This window comes from Nannospalax galili, unplaced genomic scaffold, assembly GCF_000622305.1.
Source record: "Nannospalax galili isolate Female #2095 unplaced genomic scaffold, S.galili_v1.0 scaffold144, whole genome shotgun sequence".
NCBI lineage: Eukaryota > Metazoa > Chordata > Mammalia > Rodentia > Spalacidae > Nannospalax > Nannospalax galili.
In genome coordinates, this window is record NW_008353267.1 from 2,326,518 (window position 1) to 2,346,465 (window position 19,948).

General features: G+C 40.8%; 1 protein-coding gene across 5 annotated transcripts in view; it reads right to left on the bottom strand.

Moving 5' to 3' along the window:
- Positions 1 to 19,948, bottom strand: part of Syt16 (synaptotagmin 16) — a 264,425-nt gene that overhangs the window by 10,392 nt on the left and 234,085 nt on the right. For 3 of the 5 annotated variants that reach the window (XM_008850498.1, XM_008850497.1, XM_008850500.3), the window contains 4 exons: positions 18,840 to 19,085; positions 12,106 to 12,359; positions 6,495 to 6,935; positions 4,067 to 4,256 (listed from right to left, as the gene is read on the bottom strand). In XM_008850498.1, the coding sequence (XP_008848720.1) occupies positions 4,067 to 4,256; positions 6,495 to 6,935; positions 12,106 to 12,359; positions 18,840 to 19,085 (1,131 nt within the window). The remainder of the gene's footprint in view (positions 1 to 4,066; positions 4,257 to 6,494; positions 6,936 to 12,105; positions 12,360 to 18,839; positions 19,086 to 19,948) is intronic. The other 2 variants (XM_008850503.1, XM_008850499.1) reach the window with 1 other exon arrangement.

The following is a 19,948-nucleotide window of genomic DNA, read 5'->3' on the forward strand; positions in this document are numbered from 1 at the left end:
GTTGTGGAATTCTTTGACCATGGGGCTCCATGAGTTCTTTTCTAATGTAAAATTTACATATAGTGAAATACACAAAGCTGAGTATCATGTATGTTGACTTCTATTTATTCCACATGCCATTTACATTCAGAACATTTCTGTCATCCTACACCATCCCCCTATGTCCTTGTCCAGTACATCCAGGCACCAACACCATTCCTGAGGCAACCATTCCTTGGCTTCTTTTCCCATCCATTGATTAGTTCTGCCTATTTGGCAGCTTCATATCAAAGGACATTCGATGGGAACTCAGTAAGTTGTTTATAATCTCTCAGTGTTGTTGCTGCCTAAGTTTAATTTCGCTTCTTTTTATTAATAGCATACTGTTATATAAATGTAATAATCCACTCTCCTGTGACTGACTGTGGTTTTGCTATCAGGTATATATGCCATTAGCTGCTATGAACATTACTGTACACCTTTGTCTGTTTGTTTCTGACTGAAGGGTTAATGCTGAGGAAGGAGCTGCTAGAATTTCAGTGCTTGCTGTACAAGACACTTCCAGGCCTTTACCCAACATGGCTGCTCCAGGCTACACTCCCACCAAGAGCATATTCTCCACATCCTCATCAAATCTTTTGGGTTCAGCCATTTGGTGGGAAAGTCACGAAAGGCACTAGTCGACATGGTTGGTATTTGTCAGGACTCATTTCTCCATCATTGTTCTCACTAACTCCTACCTATCAAAATCAGCCTTGCCCCACTGAGTCCTCCTCCCTGAGGATTTTTATCTCAGAAGATAGGGGGGGATTACATCTTGGACACTTATTTCCTGTAAGGTTCTTATGGAGGAAAATAACTTTATCTACTCCCTTTCTAAATCTTCTTTCTTAGTAAGAAAAATTTAATATGATTCCACAACAATCATCTGATTGGATCAAATAGACAAATTAAAAATTATCTTTTGTTTTGTGATATATCACGAGGCAAAAGACTCTCACTTCCAAATCCCATCCTGTGTAACTGTTTCAAGCAAACTGTAAAACCATAACAAAATTCAGAGAAAAAAAGTTTCCAATAGTCAAGCTCAACCAATTCTTCATACCTGCCTAAGTGCCACTGTTCCCATAATAATTACTGCCTACAAGGCAGGGCTGATGTTCCTGTTCCACAGACAAGGTAAAAGACACCTGGGCTGAGAGTCTCAAGTACAGCATTTTGTAACCCTGGCTCATGCTCATCTCCTAGGCATCTCTCTCCCCTGGAAGGATGGTGCTCGGATATCCACTAATGCAGGCTGTAGAGCACTGGCAGCCCTCCCCCAGCCATGGCCAGCACCCAAAATCCTTCCTCCCCTATTCCTCACAGCTCATCATCAACTGGTTCCCATCCTCTTTCCTTCTCCCTTTCTTCCAACTCTGCTCAGTTACTTCATAACGTCTAAAATATATCCTAAACTTGCCTGATCGCTGTCAAAATAGTTCTGGTACCATAATGAGGAACTAACGTGGTCAAGATCTCAGACCCTTGAAAGTACCAAGAGGTCTCTTTCAGAAGCTCCACAAAAGAACTTCCCACTTTCTCATCCCCTCCTAGTTAAACTGGTTTTCCCTCAACTACCAGCATTCTGTACAGCAAAAAACATTTGTCTCTACTACTTGGCTTTGGTTTTAATCAACAGCCTCATAGCAGCATTGCTTTCTAAGGCTTTGGTTGCAGAGATGCTGCACCAGTCATGGTAAAGGTTAAGTTGTGACACTATGTCTATAACAAATCATATACTCGTGTACACTGACTTAAACTTCTGGAATTAAATTGTCTTCTAAGTTAAGGCTTGCCTAATCCTCCTATACAGTTTTAAAGAGTCATTGCAAGAATTTCTTCTTTGGCACATTTTATTTTATAGAAAAATCTATGAAGCTACAATAGCTTCCCCCACCCTGCCCCACAATATCACAACTCTAGGTGTACTACCCTACCAACAGAGCATGTGTTATTTATCCCTCCCCCATTTTACAGATGAGGAAGCTGAAATTCAGAATAGCTTAGTAACTCACAGCTAGGAAGCAAGAGAACCCACATTCACACTGTGATTTATCCATTTCTGGATGGCTCTTTCTCAACCACTGTGCTGTACTTCTCCCCTGAATTGGCTGCTACCACCCAGAATGGAAAGGAGGGCTTCCTAACTTGGACCCCAACAGGCCACATCTGTGATCCCCATCTCCATCATTCTCTGCATCTTCATCATGTTCCCAAACTATTGTTGAGACCTTACAAATCTCAGGAAGAGAGGAAAAGAGATTGGCAAAAATTTCAAAGGAGAAGTAATAAATCTGGATCTTACTAAATGAAGAGATGTTGTGAAAAGCAAAGCTGTATCTATCAAAAAGACACTAGCTGTGTAATTAATAATCAGTGTCTATTGTACATCATTCTAAATAGCTCTCACCTAGCTGAATGGTAACATGGATTATGGTTATGTACCTGGTCTAATTTGTTACCCACAGTGCTGGGGCTTTCCTTACTAACTTGCTCTTATGGTTTTAAATAGTTTTTTAATGCATGTATGTGGAGGGAGTGTGCTTGTTTCTACATGTGCAAGTACACTTGTATGTGCATACATATGTAAAGGCCAGAGGACAACCTTTTGCGGCAGGGTCTCTCATTGGCCCAGGACTCACCAATTAAGCTAGAGCTGTTGGTCAGCAAGCCCCATGGATGCTCCCATTGCTACCTTCCTAGTGCTGGGATTACTAGTGCACCACCATGCCCAGTTTTTAACATTGGAGTTGAACTAAGGTGTTCATCCTCATGAGGCAAACACTTTACCAACTGAGCTACTTCCCAGTCCCTTTTAATAGTTTAAGTAGCACGATACCCACATACAACAGATTTTACTGGTAGTCTATAGTATTGTAAAGGACAGAAAAACCCACCACAACAAATGAAAATCTCAGATTCAGTTGTAGGAACTGGCCCTTATCTATTCTCTCATTTGGCCTGGGCTCATTGGCCTTTAGCATTTGTACTGATTTCATTCTTTTTTTAATGAAGCTTCAGTTTCTGTGGAAAGCAGATTCCTTTCCTTGTACTCTTCTTCAGATTTACCTTCCTGTTCATGAAAGGCTACAAAGTCAACAGTATGTTTCCGATTCTCTTGCAGCTAGAATTCCAGATAAAAATTATGTTCCTGGTTAGATGTATTTATGTGTGTTACAAAAGGCAGAAGTGAGATAGATACAATCTACCTGAATTTTCTCAAGCTTCTGTTTATAGACAATCATGAATAAAAAGTGACCAAAATTTAATTATTATTTCAATGTTCAATATACAATTTCTTCAGTTGAAGGGCTGTTGAGGCAACTAGTGGCAGCCAGTTTTTGACACTACCTTCCTGAACCCTAGACTACAACCAGGGGGATCAGCAGTGTCTTCACACTTCCTTTCTTGTAGTCACCTCAGAAATGGTCATTTTTCCTGGTAAGACAGTCCTGCATTGCCCAGGTCTATCCCTTTCAACATCACCATGATTACTAATACTTCTTGTATGTTCAGTATGAATTAGACACTATGCTAAACCCTTTACATAAATTTATTTATTTAAACCCCACAACACCCCTATCAGGGAGGTATTAACATCCTTTTTTTCCAAATAGTGTTCAGAAAAATAAGATTAATTTCACAAGATCAGAACAAATTTAGTTGGTAAGTAATGGAGCTAGAATTTAATCTCAGATATGCCTCCCTCCAAAGTCAGAGTTCTTCTGCCTTTTACAGTTGAGGGCCTGCAATATATTGGCAAATTTTAATTGTTCATGCATGTCATGTTTCTGAAAAACTTCAATCTTTTTCCTTAAACAACACAAATACACTGATCAGTCATGTCAGAATACATGTAGATATTACAGAGCCTTTATTTGAACTAAATAGAAACCACGAAGAAAAGTAGAGTACCACTTTGTGAAAACTTAAGTCATACCAAGTCTATCTTTTACTATAAAAATTAAGGAATTATGATGAAATCAGCACAACCCTTTACTTGCCTCTAGAGAGACCAGAGCTGGAGCAACAGATGCACACTTACCAGGAGCACGGTTAGCAGCCAGGTTACGGAAATGGCTGCCTTTGATCATTTCCACAGATAATCGCCCTGTTGTGGCATTGTAGGACAGCCCCACCAATAGTTCTGGCACCCCTCCATGAGACAGCGACTGTGTGGATGAAGCACTATCACTGTGCGACACCACAGATGGGCTAAGCGGAGACTCTCCACTCTGGAGGGGAAGAACACAAAGAATCCATTGGCCAATGCCTCATTCCTCTCTTTGAGAGAAAGTCGATATTATGCTTGGTGAAATTGTGACCCAGTCTCGATGACTGCCAAGATTACTAACGGGCACTCAGTGTGAATTACAATGTGCCAAGGAATGCAGCATGGATGAGATGCCCGCATTATTAGCCGACATATTTGTTCCAAGAGCTGTATCCATTCAATATTTCCTCTCTAAAGACAAAATGGACAAAGATGTTATTACTAGTGTAAATCAAACCTTCTAAGATACATGGAGTGCTAATAATACATTTAATAGAGACCAAAATTCCCTCTTGTATAATTTGTTCCTGAATGTTTCTATGAAACCCATCCACTCCAGGCCTGAGTTTTGTTTCTGTTCTTTCCTGATGAATGTGGCCATACAGAAGGCAATTTGTCGCCAAGATAAGTGAATTGACTACTAGACATTGACCAGCACATAGAACATTTGACCTCTGGTTCTGCTTCTTAAGATCTTAAGATTGTAAGGAATATGCCAGATGCTAAATTTTGCCTCCTAAAAGAAATGAATTACATGGATGTGCACTTTCACCATTTAATAAAGAAACAGATACATGGATTATGAATCCCAGTGACCTGGCAGGCAGCAGGTGAGCCCGGGAAGGATATCATGCTTTTCATCATGTTTATTCATGCACACATTTCTAAGCCCCATCTTTATATACCAGGCAAAGGAGGGAGAGGAAAAAGTAGCTCAGAACACTGATTCTCACTGAGGAAAAGGGGTGAGCATGTGCCTGTCTGGAGCAGGCCAGCAGTCCTTCCAACATGCCACCTCCTCCACGCAACACAAGTGCATGGGACCTACCTTAAATCTTTCTTGTCAATATATGAAATTACCACATAAAAAACTTCTTATCAAGAACCCAATCAGCAAAAACAATAAAAGTAATCAAGTATTTTGCGCATCCAAGGGTATGTATCCTTTTCACCAGACCATGGGCATCTCTCTAAGAATCCAGATTTCATGGATCACAATTTGTAAGCTGTAGGGGTCCTTACAGGCTTTGATGTCTAGAAACTAAAAACACACCAATGAAACATCTACATCTTCAGTAATGAGGGTCTCCGCAGTCCTGTGCTTCTGCTGTGGTCCCTTGTTGCTACATGGCTTGCCTGCTCCCATCAAAGTCTGAATCTGTGTCTATTTCTCAGTCCCTAGACTAATATCTGGCACATAATCACATTCAACAATAGTTAATGAATAAAAGAATTTCCTCTTTCAAAGTTCCTTCACATTGGTTATTTCTCCCCATTCAGTCCATGCCCCAGCACCCAAGAGTATGGGTATAATCATACCTATTCCCATGCTTCATAGGACATCCTCCTCCACTAGACTATGGAATAATAGCTGCTTGGCTTGTTTCTGCACCTATGTGGACTCTGCAGCACTTGACAGTAAACATCTTTGAATGAACTGATTGGTCCAATAGCCCATAGCTGTTTGATCTTTTCACATAGTTTTGTGAAAGGAGATCGTTACATTATATGATAGATATCCTACAGCAGTAATGGGGCTTTCCATCTCATAGACATATAAGCTATAGTGTCTTTCCTTGAAACCCTGAGGCAGGAAGAGGAGAAAGATACACATAGGAGACCAGTCATAAAGATGAAAGATCTCGGGAAGTGGCAGGCATTTAGGGCTGCTGTTGTGGGCTGCTCCTGAGCTTTGCCTTAAAAGCACCGACACACACCTGAAATTCCAGTACTTGGGAGGCTGAGGCAAGAGGATCATGAGCTGGAGGTCATCCTAGGTTACATAATGAGTTTGAGGCTAGCCTGGGCTACACAGCAAACCTCTCACTCCAGAAAATAACACAAAAAGGACCATGTCTGAGAATTACCATCCTGCATACTAAGGATGGAAGGGATGGGACTGCTTATCCACTACCCAAAAGCCCAGCTACTTTTCCAGGTTTGTCGGGCCCTCTATATGCTTCTGTTGTCATTTCTTAAACTGGGCAGAAAGTAACATCCATCAGGTTATCAGGATGACAGGTATGAAAGGCCCACTGTACCGTGAAGTGCAAATCACGGCTTATAAGCTTGAGGAGAGCCAAATGGAAAATTAAATTAAAGTCTATGAATTCACAAGCTGAATGTACTAAATCAAGGGCTGACAATCGCAGGTCTTTGAACACACCGCATCATTAGCAGCACCATTTAATGTACTCACACTTATATTACTTCTTGGCTCCAGAATGAGAGTCACTTTCATTTCCCCTTCTGGGTGTAAGTGGCTGAGATGGAACAGTTTCTCCCCCATCATTCTCTCTCGGGTCATCTTACGTGCAGCATACAAGCGGAAGCGGACAGCACAGGCAGCCACATCCCTGGGCTCCAGTTTGACAAAGGTGACTTTCTCCTTGAAAACAGGGTTGGGCCCTCTCTGGATGTTTGTCCTTCCCCTCTGTTTCTTACTGGGAAGCAGCACTACATGAACTTGCCAGGAGTTGACGCCACTTCGGTCCTTATCTGGAAGGCCCTGTGCTCTCACAATGGTCACTGTGAGCTTCTGGGTCACAGCTTTATATTCAAAGACAACATCTAGGTCACCGCATTTTGAGATGGGCTCCAAGAGCCTTGGTGGCATCTGCAGATGGGTCCCATACTGCTCCTGTTATAGGCAGAGGAAAAGATGAGAAATGGAAATGATGCCACCTAATTACATGTGGACAAGTTGGTTTTAGGGGTTTTTTTGACTGCCAGGACATGACCTTCTGTATTAGGAAGGTCTGTTTACTGATCTCTCTCCATTAGACTGAATTCTTGATGGGCAGAGTGCCTGACATATGGTAAGCCTTTAAGATGTTTTTCAAATGGATGAAGCACTTATATTTCACAAAGTGTTTTTATACACACTGCCTCTCAAAAAGCATAATTGTCCACTATTGTTGAAACTAACTGAGATATGAAGATTAAAATTAAGTCAACCATGCAAATGCCCACAGGTAACTTTTTCCTGAGTCCTCAGGAGGAACTGCTAAACCTGGATCTGTTGTCTGCAGACCAGAACCTTCCTCCAGGTTAAAAAATAAAATCCAATAGAGTATCTCAGGCAGTTGATCTTTCCATGTGTTTTCAAACTTTCTGGGAGAAAAGGCTTATGGATGAACTTCTCTTTACATATGGGGATCTGGATCATTCAAAGATTCTCATTCAGTAAGTCTAGGGTGGGGGCTAAGGCTCTGCATTTCTAAGATGCTTATGAAGGATGTGGACCACAGATCACGCTGTGGAAAGCAAAGGTTAAGGAGATCATTCACAGTTACCAGTTAGCAACAAGAAACACTGGAGCCAGAACACCTGGATTAAAAGAACTACTACCGTTGGTTAGCTTTTCAAGTCCTGGCCCAACACACCAGCTTCTAGGTACTCTAGCTGAAACGTACACATTAGTATGTGCCTACTCGACAGAGTAGGGCTGTGACGTTTTAGGAAGAGACAAAATTCATGCTTTGAGACAGACTCTATATCCATTCCCACCACTGGTGTGGTGCTACCTCTTTCCAAATGTTTCTCTCTCTTTATAGAATGTCACCTTTTGACATCAATTTATTGTAGATACTCACATTTGATGCACTCATTGGGAAAACTGAGCTGGACAACATTTACTGTAATGACCACCACACCAAAAAATTATAAATAACATCAATATATGTTTTAACTTTCCCCTGAAGCCATGACTCTTGCCTATAACTAAATGGGTCTCAGAATGAACCCATCATCCTTTATGTAAATCAGTTCTTATATATGGAATGGAACACTAGATACTGCTAATTCACTGACCACTTCAAAATTATAATAAAATACCCCAGAATGCCTATTCATTAATGAAACTTTCCCATAGAGTCTGAAGGAAAACTACATGGTACTATGGAATCAATATTCTTAAGAATCCCATGTCTACCGTTTACAAGGTCTATACATTGACCAAATTACTTAATACTTTCTACATTTTTTTCCTTAATAGTAAAACAAGGGTGATGGCCAATGCATAGGCATGTTGTGAAAAATAGAAAACTTGACACATAATAGACTTCTAAAAAGTGCCCTTCCCTTTTAAGATTCAAATTAGCCTGCCAAGAAAATTCCACGTTCTTATAAAATAAGGGAAGCTTCTTCTATCCTTCTCTCCGCACATGCAATCATGCCTGAGTGTTTCTATTCAGAGGTACTTAGTTTCAAGTGATAAAAGTGGTTGCTATAGAGACTTCTGAATACAACTGACTAGTGTATATATAATATTAGAAGCAAGTCTCCAAGGAATTAGGCTAGCTCAAAAACCAAGGCAGAATCTTTTCTTAAGCTCCTTGTCTCCTCTTAAAACTCCCAATTATTTTATCCTGCTCTTGATCATCTACATTGCTTGTCTAGATGTGAATAACAATAGCTAACATCTTTTAGGCTGTTCTTCATGTCAGGTACCATATCAAGTTCTTTATGACTGTGACAGCCAGTTCTTACACACTTCAGACCTCCTTGACCTCCTCTTTCTCCATCTTCCCCTATATGAACAGCCTGTCTGGGCTGTAAGAGAGTGCAGCTGGCACCACCCAATGAATTCTTACCTTCTCATAAAACAGAGTTTTCAGCTCTCATCACTGGCTTGTTGATACCAAAGCTTAGAAAGCTGTAGCACTGGACTTCCCATAATTATGTACTATGATTAACACTCCATGTAATAAATTTTTCTCCCCTGGTAATGTGTCCTGAGAGCAGGTTATTGTTGCTTGGAGAATGTCCCAAGGGATAAAATAATTGATCACACTGGATGGTGGTCAACGCAATGGCACCCTCTCATTTGGGATTTTTCTGCTTCCTTCCCTCCCTTCCTCCCTCATCCTTCACTGAGAATGTACTCACCAGCAAAGGAGGAAACAAAAGTCTTTGCATTGGGCTCTGCTTTACTAGGGAACCCAACTGAGAAACATTGGGTTTTTTTTAGTATTTACATCAACCTAATGAGTTAGTATTCTAATATCTTTATTTCATGGGAAAGGAACCTAAAATTAAGGCATGCTAAATAACTAATAACCATCCCAAGGTCATATGAGCAGAATCAGCCAGGATTCTTACCCTAGGAGTCTGAATTCAGAGCCTGCCTTACCTAGTCCTGAATAGTTAAGTTCCTAAACCTTACATTAAGCTCTACAGTCTGTCTCTCATCCTGTTTCTGTGTCTATTAGGTATGTGAGATGAACAGGTAAGAAGGTAGAAATTGAAGAGAATACTGTAAATTTCATGCTCTTTCAGGCCCCTACTCTTCATATTTGTTAAGAGTTCCTAGTTTTATGGGCTACCTCAATACCAAGGTTAAAATAACCTAGTGGATGAGAGTCTCCCACACGTCTATCGGGCTATCTATTCAGATAGATGCTTACTCCACCTACAGGCTTCTGGGGAATCCTGGGCAGAGCTCTTCAGAGACCGCTCTGGAAACTCTGAACAAAGCACAGCTCTGGGCAACAGCTGGGCTCCAAATAGGCCAATCCCAGCTGTAGGTCATGAAAACTGGGCTTTGCAGCCTCTGCCTGGGTTAACTTGAGACAGATTTGCGAACGTTTGTATTTTCATAGCAATTAATTATTTCAATACATATTACCTAGCACCAGGCAACTAAAGGAGCTTCTCGTGTGGGTACTGCTAATACTGCTAATCCATTTGACCTTCCTGCAAGGTAAAACGCTCTTCCTTCTTATCCCCATTTGGCAGATTTTAATTAACTTCTCAAGACCAACCAATTAATCAGTGGAAAACAGAGATGAAAAGTGGGGCACCTGTCTCCCTGTGTGTTCGAAATTGCCAGCTACCCTCACATTGTGTTCCCTACCAAGCCCTGGGTCTGCAGGAGAAAGTCAATGGTCTTTGCCAGCTGAGAAGATCTGCACTGGAAAATCCATCAGCATAGCAGGTAGTCACACCACATGACTGGTTTCCTTCTGAGACAAAATAAATGATTCCTTGAGCTTTCATATCCTGATTTTTCCCCCCTTTAAAGTGGAAAAGCTTGCATCAAACTGTCAAAACCCACGTAAGTTTAAAGATTTTCTGTCAAACTGAAGAGGCTTTCTGTTTTAGTGAGATAGTGTTGATGTCATCTTGTGGCCAAAAGTAAACGGACCCACAGTACGGCCTTGATGCCAGATACACCGGGGAAGACAAGCTTCTTAATACAGCTAAGAGACAAATAAATCAGTGCCTAAGAGGCAAGCTGTGCCTGCAAAGCAGGCAGTTACGGGAACTGCCTCTGATCTGGATTTGAGGTTGTACTGTAGGAGCACCAAATTACAGTTTTTGTCTCAAAATAGATAGGAGGTTGAATGGTGCACACGGAGATGTCTGGGTATTTTTGGAGTCTGAGAACATTCAGTCCCCTCAACACAAGTTTTCTATTAAAACACCAGGAGGCAGAGAAATGGGAGGTTACGTGGAAAAGGCAAGCCCAAGCTTAATGGCACAATTATTGAGGAGATAGAGTTATCAACAGGCAGGTAAACAGTTCTGTTTTGTTTCTGCAGTAAGGGAGCCAAGAGGAATATTTTTAAATATTGTGTGGGATTTGATTTGGCTCTGAGCAGTGACACCACAGGGAATCAGACTTTTATTTTGTTTCTGTCTTTTTTTCTTTTTAACAAAACTGATAAAAGTTAATGGATTTGGGTACCTCTGTGGGAAGGACTGGCTTCAACAAGCCATAAACCCCATATCTGAGTTACCATTTCTGATTCTCAGCAGAAACGTCAATATACGGCTGCCAGTGTACACAGGTATGCATCCTTGTGTTCCTCTTCCACACCCCAGCTTGTCAACAGCAAGGTGTAGAGCATGGTTCTCTGGGTATGCTTTTGCATTTCTTTGAGCATTTAGCACTGTGACCTCATAAGAGATTCGCTCCACTTACTTTCTCATGTTATGGTAGCCAAGTCCATTCTCTCCCTCTATCTTCATATATTATATTAAGTCATACATACTTACATGAGTAACTCCATCAAAATTGGTTTCAAGTTAGATATTAAACCCAACTACTTGACACTCCTTCCCAATGTCAGGGAATCAGTACAGAAGGGATTTGGCCCATGAAGTGCAACCATAAATTTCTGTGAGCTAAAACAGTGTTTGTAAAGCCCTCTTCAAGGCACCAAGACTGTGGTAGGGGCCATCATCACCACCACAGGCCATCTCTGACATATTATAGACCAGCTTTAACTGAGAAAACAAATTCAGAGGTACCTTCTATTAGATGTTTATTGCAAAAGGCCACATCAGTGACCAGAGAGTCATTGCATCTAAACACCATCTCCCAGACTTTCACCTTGATTCAAAGTGAATATTACAAAACTCTCATTGTAATGAGTGTAGCTTCATTTGGAGGGACATTTTATAGCTAAATTCTGCAATAATTTTTATTTTAATAATCATAGCTCAAGATCTGGGGGAAAATAAAGTAGACTCCACTTTTCCATGAGAGAAAAAAACAAACAAACAGGCTCTCCAAAGAGCAAAACTTTGTACAAAAATGCTCCTGTTACCGTTCCTCTTCATCCCTCCCACCCCATTCTTCTTTCTCTTTCATTTTGAAAGAAATGTACACTTGAGAGAAATGCATTTATAATTCTTTTACTGCTAATCACAGAGGTTTTGGCCATCTAGACAAAAATTTCTTTCAAATAGAAGTTTTTAGACCAGGCAATGCTTCCTGAAGAAATCAGAAGGTGGAGAGTGGGAGAGGAAGAGACAAATGATTGCATGGTACTAAAACAAAGACTAGAAAACAAACAACTTGCCTCTGGACTCCACACAGAGGAGCTGTCAGTGGCATAGGAATCTTCAAAGCCCCGACTAGTAAAAGCTGTCTCCATCTCCAGGCTGCCGTCTGCACACTGATGACTGAGACTTGGGACCATGCTGGTCTCTTGGTGACATGCACCATGGTGCCTGGTGTCCCTGCCCTCACATGGTGACTGTGAGAGGGTAGAGACAGGGTGATCTTCATAAGACAGAATTTCAGAATAACTCTGTTGGCTGGTTCCATCAAAATCTAAATTTGCAATGAGAAAGATATTTCAAATGCATTATATTTTTATACTTTTTGGCCTGAAGAAATTGAGTAATTACAACCATAACAAGGCCACAGAAATAAAACTAATACCAATAACACCTACAAAGATGATACCATTCACCCGGTAGATGAACGTGGCCCATGAAATCAAAAGGACCACTAGCTCATTACATTAAGTAAGAGTAGGCTTAAGTTTTTATGCACCTGTGTATGTGTATATGCCTTTACGTGTGTGCATGTGGAGGCTGAAGGACAACCTTAGGTGCCATCCTAAGAAATGCAATCTGCCTCTTTTGTGACAGGGTCTCTAATGGCCTGGAGCTCATCTACACTGGCTGGCCACTGAGTCTCAGGAATCCTTCTGTCTTTGCCTTTCCAGTCCTAGAATTATAAGCTTGAACCACACATGTCAGTGCTGGGGATTGAACTTAGGTCTTTGTGCTTGCAAAGCAAATGCTTCACCAACTGAGCCATACCCCCAGGCCTGGTTTAATGCTTCTTAATGAGTATAAAGAATGGATATTAAGTTAAATGTTTAAAATAAATGCATGAGAGCTAATAATCTCAAGACTTCAGGGATGGCTCTAGAAAGGAAACAGTAATCTAACATGGAGCTCACATGGTCTCCTCATTCTATCCTCTGCCTTCTACATTCACTGTACTATACTCTTCTGAAAAGGCTTCAGTGGGAACTGTCTGTAATCCCAGGACACACGAGGCCAAGGCAGGGGGATCATGAGCTTGAGGCCAGCTGAGGGTATAGTGAAACTCTGCCTTAAAAAAAAAAAAAAAAAAAAAAAAAAAAAAAAAAAACAAAAAAAACCTGCTTGAGTGGTTTGTTCTCGCAGATAAAAGCTTCTGTATTTGTTTCACAGACATTCAGATGATCTATGTTTGAATCCCTTCTCTGCTTTGCAAACTTGAACAATCTATAAACACTTATTTCCTTACATAAAGAATATTTTAAAAATCAATCAGTGACTCATTACAAACATGAAACTGTGTCTATCAGACAGACCGCAGCAGGCTTTCCCCAAAAATATTAGCCTTGCTCACCTGCCTGGCCCGAACTTGCTTTTTCTAATCCATCAAATCCCAGTCTCCATGGCTCCCCAGCTCACCATCCACTTCTGGCCTCTTTGACTCTTTCTCTCCTCTGTTCCCCTTCCCATCTACTTAAAGCCCCAAGCAATCCTGGACTATCCCTGACTCCTTCAGTCCTCGTGTTTTTCTCTCCAACCTTAATGTTTTTCTTTCTAACTCTCTCCCTTTTGCTTCCTCTTCTCCTTTCCTTCCCTACAACCCTGCATATCCCATTCATCCCCCTCAATGTCAGTTGATAAAGAAAAACTGAGAGTTTCCTCCTAAGCAACAGCCTCAACCCTAACTTACCCCACACCCAAAGAACAGCCAAGATGTTTTATCCTTTTAACCTCTAGTGCCTTCCAATACCTCCCATTCTAAAATGAGAGAAGATTAGAGGTGTAGACAGCATGAGTGAGTGGGATAGCACCGTTCATCTCTTATGCATCCTGGCAGTTTCCTCATTAGTCTAGAAATCTCAGCTAAAGCATAAGCTCCCAGAAGGCATAAAGCCACACAGATCTACTATGTAGTCTATTTTTGCTGCTACATTTGCACCAAACCTTAAAATAACTTTTAAGTATAGGCAGGTAGCAAATACTTAATGCAGCCAAGTATGCAACAGTGCACAATATTGGTGACAGTGAACAAGATGAATACACAGCAAGAATTCAAACTTAAAAAAATATGTGTATGAGCCAGGCATGGTGGTGCACACCTTTAGTTCCGGCACTTGGGAGGCAAAGTAGGTGGCTCTCTGTGAGATCAAGGCCAGCCTAGCCTACATAGCGAGTTCCAGTTCAGTTGGGGCTACAGAGAGATCCTGTCTCAAGAAGACAAAAATAAAGTATGTATAGGTATCAATAATAAAGAAGAGGTCACAGAAACTGAGAGGGAGTAGGGAGCATGGGAAGAGTTGGAGGGGGGAGATGGAGGGATAGAAATGGTATAAATACAGTATTTATGTATAAAATTATAAACTAAAGATTATTTTTTAATATAGAATATGGGTCTAGGGAAATTTCTCAGTGGTTAGACTTGCCACACAAACATGAGGCCCAGAGTTTGACTCTCCAAAACCCGCATAAATGCTGAGTGGGTGTGGTGGTCCTCCTGCAATCCCAGTGCTCTGGGGGTAGAGACAGGGGATTCCCAGAGAGCTGGCCAGTTAGATCAGCTTTATTAGCAAGCTCTGAATTTGAGAGACCTGCTTCAGTAAATAAAGTGCAGGATAATCAAGAAACTCAACATCAGCCTCAGCCTCTACATGCACATGTACACACAGGCACACACTTGTATCCACATACATGTGAACAAGCACACACACAAGAAATATATAATATATATGTTTATGTATACTACCATCCATGCAGATCAGATAATATTTTTAGGCAGATGTGGTCCTTGGAACAAAACCCCCAACTCTGGATTTGGAATTTTGCAAAACCATATCTGGTCATTGAGAAATTCCTTCTCTGTTTTGTTATTCTTAAATACACAATTCAGGCCTCTTAGAAACGTTTCCATAGGACATCACAAAAAAATTTGCATTCATACTTTCAGTTGTTTGGCAAACACTTTTAGAAAGCCACAGAAAACAACAGAATAAGAGAAACTTATCATGTACAACCCTACAACAATAAAGCTGAATTTTCTTCCAAGTCTCTAATTAGCACATCCATTTCTCACATACATGAACAATAAGATGTCCTATTAAACAGTGGGCCATCCATCAACATGTGCAGCACCCAGCAGGATTTTAGCACAAAATCTAACTTTGCCAAGAAATTACCCCCATAAAAATTCTCATGACTTCAACTCCTATGGTGATAATACCTAGATCAGTAATAAGGGAATTTTCAATAGCTACATTAAGCTTTGAACCATTATTCATAACTGAAAAAAATAGAAGAACTATATTAATGTAGCAAAGCATTTTCCATGACAGACAAGCAAGGAGTGAATTAGAAGAGTGAGTCTGGGCTACAAGTCAGCTTACAATGAGAAGAAAAGGAAAAGGTGATTCACCTTTCTATAAAAGTCTTCTCACACCTTCAAATAAAAGAGGGCCATGTCAGCTTATCACCTACACAAAGTAATGGTCTATTGTCAGAAGTATGTATCTAGCTTCTTAGAAATTATATGTCATAATTATGTCACGTCAACTATATTTATGTGATTAGAGAAATTATTCAACTTGTTTAGTTTGTGATCCACTTTAATGGAAAACTCTATCATCCAACCACTTTCTTTCAAGCTCTGTCACTAGCCACTTGTAAAATTGCTGCTTACTACCTATGGTGGCCAATTTTGCACGTCATCTCGCTGGATCATAGGTGCCAATTATTCAAACACTAATAGCACTAATGTGAAGGTGTTCTGTAGGTGTGGATGAAGTCCATGATCAGTATTCTTCAAGTAAATGAGATTATCCTACATAATCAATTATTAGAAAGGCTATAAGAGAACTGAGGCTTCCTTGGAGAAGACGAAACAGCAGGTCCACCTCATACCTGGGAGCTTGCCGCCACTTCTGACAGCCTGCTCCAGGGATGTCAAAGCTGGGAATTTTGGTTGCCTAGCCAGCCCCCATAATTTCATGCTAATTCTTCACAATAAACCTCTTAAAATACACATACACATGTTGAATATATATTTTCCTGGTCCTATTTCTCTGGCTGAATGATAATTGATACATCATTCCAAACAAAACTGGCTACAGATACTGAGGATAATGAGTTGACTTTAATGATAACAGAAAGACAGTATCTATCTTTTATGAAACATCCTAGCAGGTATGCTCAACCTTTTCACATTGTGGCAAGATACTGTCATCTATAAGGTTCATGCTTAAGAACTGAGCAGTAGCATTACAAAAAAACCCTCTCCAAATCTTCTGACATTTTAAGTAGGTTCATGATTCTGTGTTGGGCCCCGTGTATCCCATGGGCTGTGCCTGGACATGCCAGTAAGGAACAGCTATTCTTAATAAGTAACAGTAAAGTTACTGCTCAAAACGAACAAAAAAAGCAGCCTTGGCAAGTCAACAGTTACTCTGTAGGCCGGCCTTAAACACCTAAAGACCTCACATTCATCCTGTGAGTCAGATCACAGAGCACAAGCTTTGCATCAGGAATGCAAGGGCAGCACTAGCCAAACAGCCACATTGTTGAACTGCTTTCTAAATACTCATGTTTATATCAATAGATTAGTGCTGTTCTCATTCTTGGTCAGAGAAGCTTCTTGTTGCAGTGGGCAGCAGGCAGTGCAGACTGGTATCTGTTCAAGGTGCTGAGAATAAGGGACTGAGAATGCTCAGGCCTCCACGGGACATCTCCATCAACCCCACCTCTACCACCAAGTCTCAGGGAACGTCACAGAAAAGGGGGCAGAAGGAACATCAGAGCTGGAAGATGAGAAGGCATACAATAAAATGCTGTCTTCTGGACATGACATGGCCATTGTACCCGTGAACTCATAGCAGCTGTGGTTACCTACACAAGATCAAGCCAATCAACATACCAGCATGGATTGGGGAAGGGCTCATGGGGCCCTAACCTTAGCTGAGGAACTATTGGCAATTGATGGCTCCTGGGGGAGAGGGAATCATTGCTCTTTGAGTGTGTGGCACTGATAGGTCACCCGTGGTTTGGTGAATGGTGTTACAAAATGCCTCTGCATGTAGCATTAATTGGACTCAGGGGTTATAAAATTTTTTTTTAAAAAGAAGACATGAGGCTGGGAGTGGAGGTGTTGGGATGGGTCTTGGGGATGCGGTGCAAGGGAGTGGTAGGGGTGGGTATGAAGAAAATACATTGTATACATGTATGAAATTTGCAAAGAATAAATTTTAATGTTATATGATAAAAATTATACATCAGCAACAATTTGAAGTAATGCTAAATCAGATGCCCAGTACAAAAAAGTCTATGTCTGGGATACAGTGCTGATGATGTCACACAGAATCTTCCATGACCTCACCTAAGGGAAGCATGGAATAATCTACCTACAGCTCATTCGTAAGTGAAATTTCACTTGGATTTTAAGCATTTAATTCAAAAGTCCAATACTTTTTAACACATTTTTAAACAGAAAGGATTGTCTGAAATTAAATTTGATCTAAGTAAAATGAAATAGATAATAAAGAACCCACAAAAATAAGGGAAATTTTCTCTGTAATATATGCTTCAATTGTTCATTATTATCTATCACTAAATATACCCACTAATATGATGAATAAAAATAAATTATAGAAAAAATAATAAGTGCATCACTATTTCATAGCATTTCGTGACCTCAAATTTGGCATTCAGCTAGCTGTGCCTATAAAATCTTTTATTTTCTTCCAAATTAAAAGGTAGTTAATCCAAAATGGTGGACTTTTTTCCTCTGTCCAACAGAGAGAAAAATTTACCTTTTCTATCACTTCCTGTCAAAAATTCAGAATTACTAGTTATGACAAGGATAAGTTATCATGGATTCCAGGAAGCTGGGGTGAGGTGGCTGTCACCACTCTCAGAACCTGGCCATTTGTGTAAATCAGAACCCAGATGCCCAGGCTTCTGGGAAATGGAGCCATTAGCTTTAGAATTAAACAAGTGGCTCCCAGGGCATCAGCTGCTATTAACTTTCATTAGCTAGCATCTGCCCTTGTAGTGGAGAAAAAGGAATGAGGTGATGAAGTACCAGGGAAGGAGGAGAGTGGGAGGGAGGAAGTGGCAGAGGGTCCGCAATCACTGATGCTGTGGATTGTTTAGACCAGGTAGATGGATGCTTGTTAGCTTATCCTGGGCTCAAGAGAACAGCAATAAAATAGGTTGTGTGGTGCTGTGTCATTTAGTCTAACTACATGAAGAATAGCATGCTTTTTCTGCCCCCCAAACAGGGCTCTGGTTGTGTCTTTGTTCTTTTTTATTTGTCCTGTTTTCATTGTCAAATTAAGAGTTCTTTTTAATATTCCCTCAGTTCCTGTGCTCTCCTCTTCCTGTCTTGTTGGCAACACAGAAAGTGTATGTTGGTGTCCTGGATGTTGTGGCTGTCCACACGCCCAAAGAGAAAGAGGAAAGAGACTGGAGAGTTGAACTCACTGAAAGCTGACATTAAACTGGTTGGGGACACATTTTCTCTATGTTTACTAATCACATTTCCCAGACATGTCTATGACCCAGCATCTCTCTATCCGGGCTCTGAGCCTAAAGATGCTATGGAAGGCACTAAGGAATACTGTACTATTCTATTTGTATCCTCTTCCCAGGTCTTATGTTTTATTTTCCTGTCTGGACTCTTAGATACAGAGGTTATCTAAGTGATTCACAAATGTCCCTAACATTGGCTACAGTGTGCCTAGATAAGGGGGAAATGTGATACAATGTATACCTTCACAGGCGGACAGTTCAGTGCTATCTTCTTGGTGGGTGGAGAGCAAACGGCTGCACGTTGGTTTCTGCTCCAACTCTGTTGGTTTTTCCTTCTCACACGTTCCTGCACGAAAACTCTGGGATCGGGATACAGAGATCTCAAATCGTTTGATCACATCCTCGTCACTCTCAGATGTGGATGGTTCTTCATCATCCCCAAAGCTGTTAACTGGGAGCAAACAAGCAATGAATCCCCTGTGTGGTTCTGTGATACAACACAGAGACAGACAATCCAGGGAAAGAAGAAAAGAGCATGAATGATTAGCCTGAATCCAGCAAGCTCAAACTGAATAGAAAGGGTTTAAACACTCTTGAAACAGAAACCTGGGCCAAAGGCATAGCTCACAGAGTAATTAGAGATAGATGGCTAGCACCCAAGAGAAAACACTGGGACACCCATCATCAACATAACAGCCATCCTAAGCCCTTGTTTTCTGGCCTGCTGACTGGTGCTAGTGTTTATAACCATAGCTGGAGGAAGCAGGATTATTACTGGCATATTTGCCTGCTATGCAGTCCTGTGGGAAAGATGTTCTTTGTCTTGTATTTATTATAACACACAGAGACAAGCCCTACTTCAGAAGAGAAATATTCACAAGTTAGAACAATCATTGTGTAAATGTATTTTAATTTGTATCACAAATATTGGGTTTGTTTTTTTGTTTTTTGGTCTTTTTGAGACACGGTCTCTCTGTAGCCATAGCTGGCTTGGAACTTGATTGATAGACCAGGCTGGCCTCAATCTCAAAGAGATCTGCCTCCCTTTGCCTCCCAAGTGCTAGGGAAGCCTACGCTACCACACCCAGCTTGTATCAAATGTTATAAATATTTCTCAGCATCAACAACATCATTGTTTCTTTGCATCAACAATATAAATATTCTTGGATTTATTGTTTTTTAAATGTATTTTATTGGGGGTGAGGAGATAGCTAAATGGTTAAAGTGCTTGAATTTGGATCCCTAGCACCAATGTAAAAATCCAAGTGTGTCAATGTGCACCTATAACCCCAGGACTGGGGACAGTGGACACAAGAGGATCCCTAACACCCACTGGTCAACCACTCTACC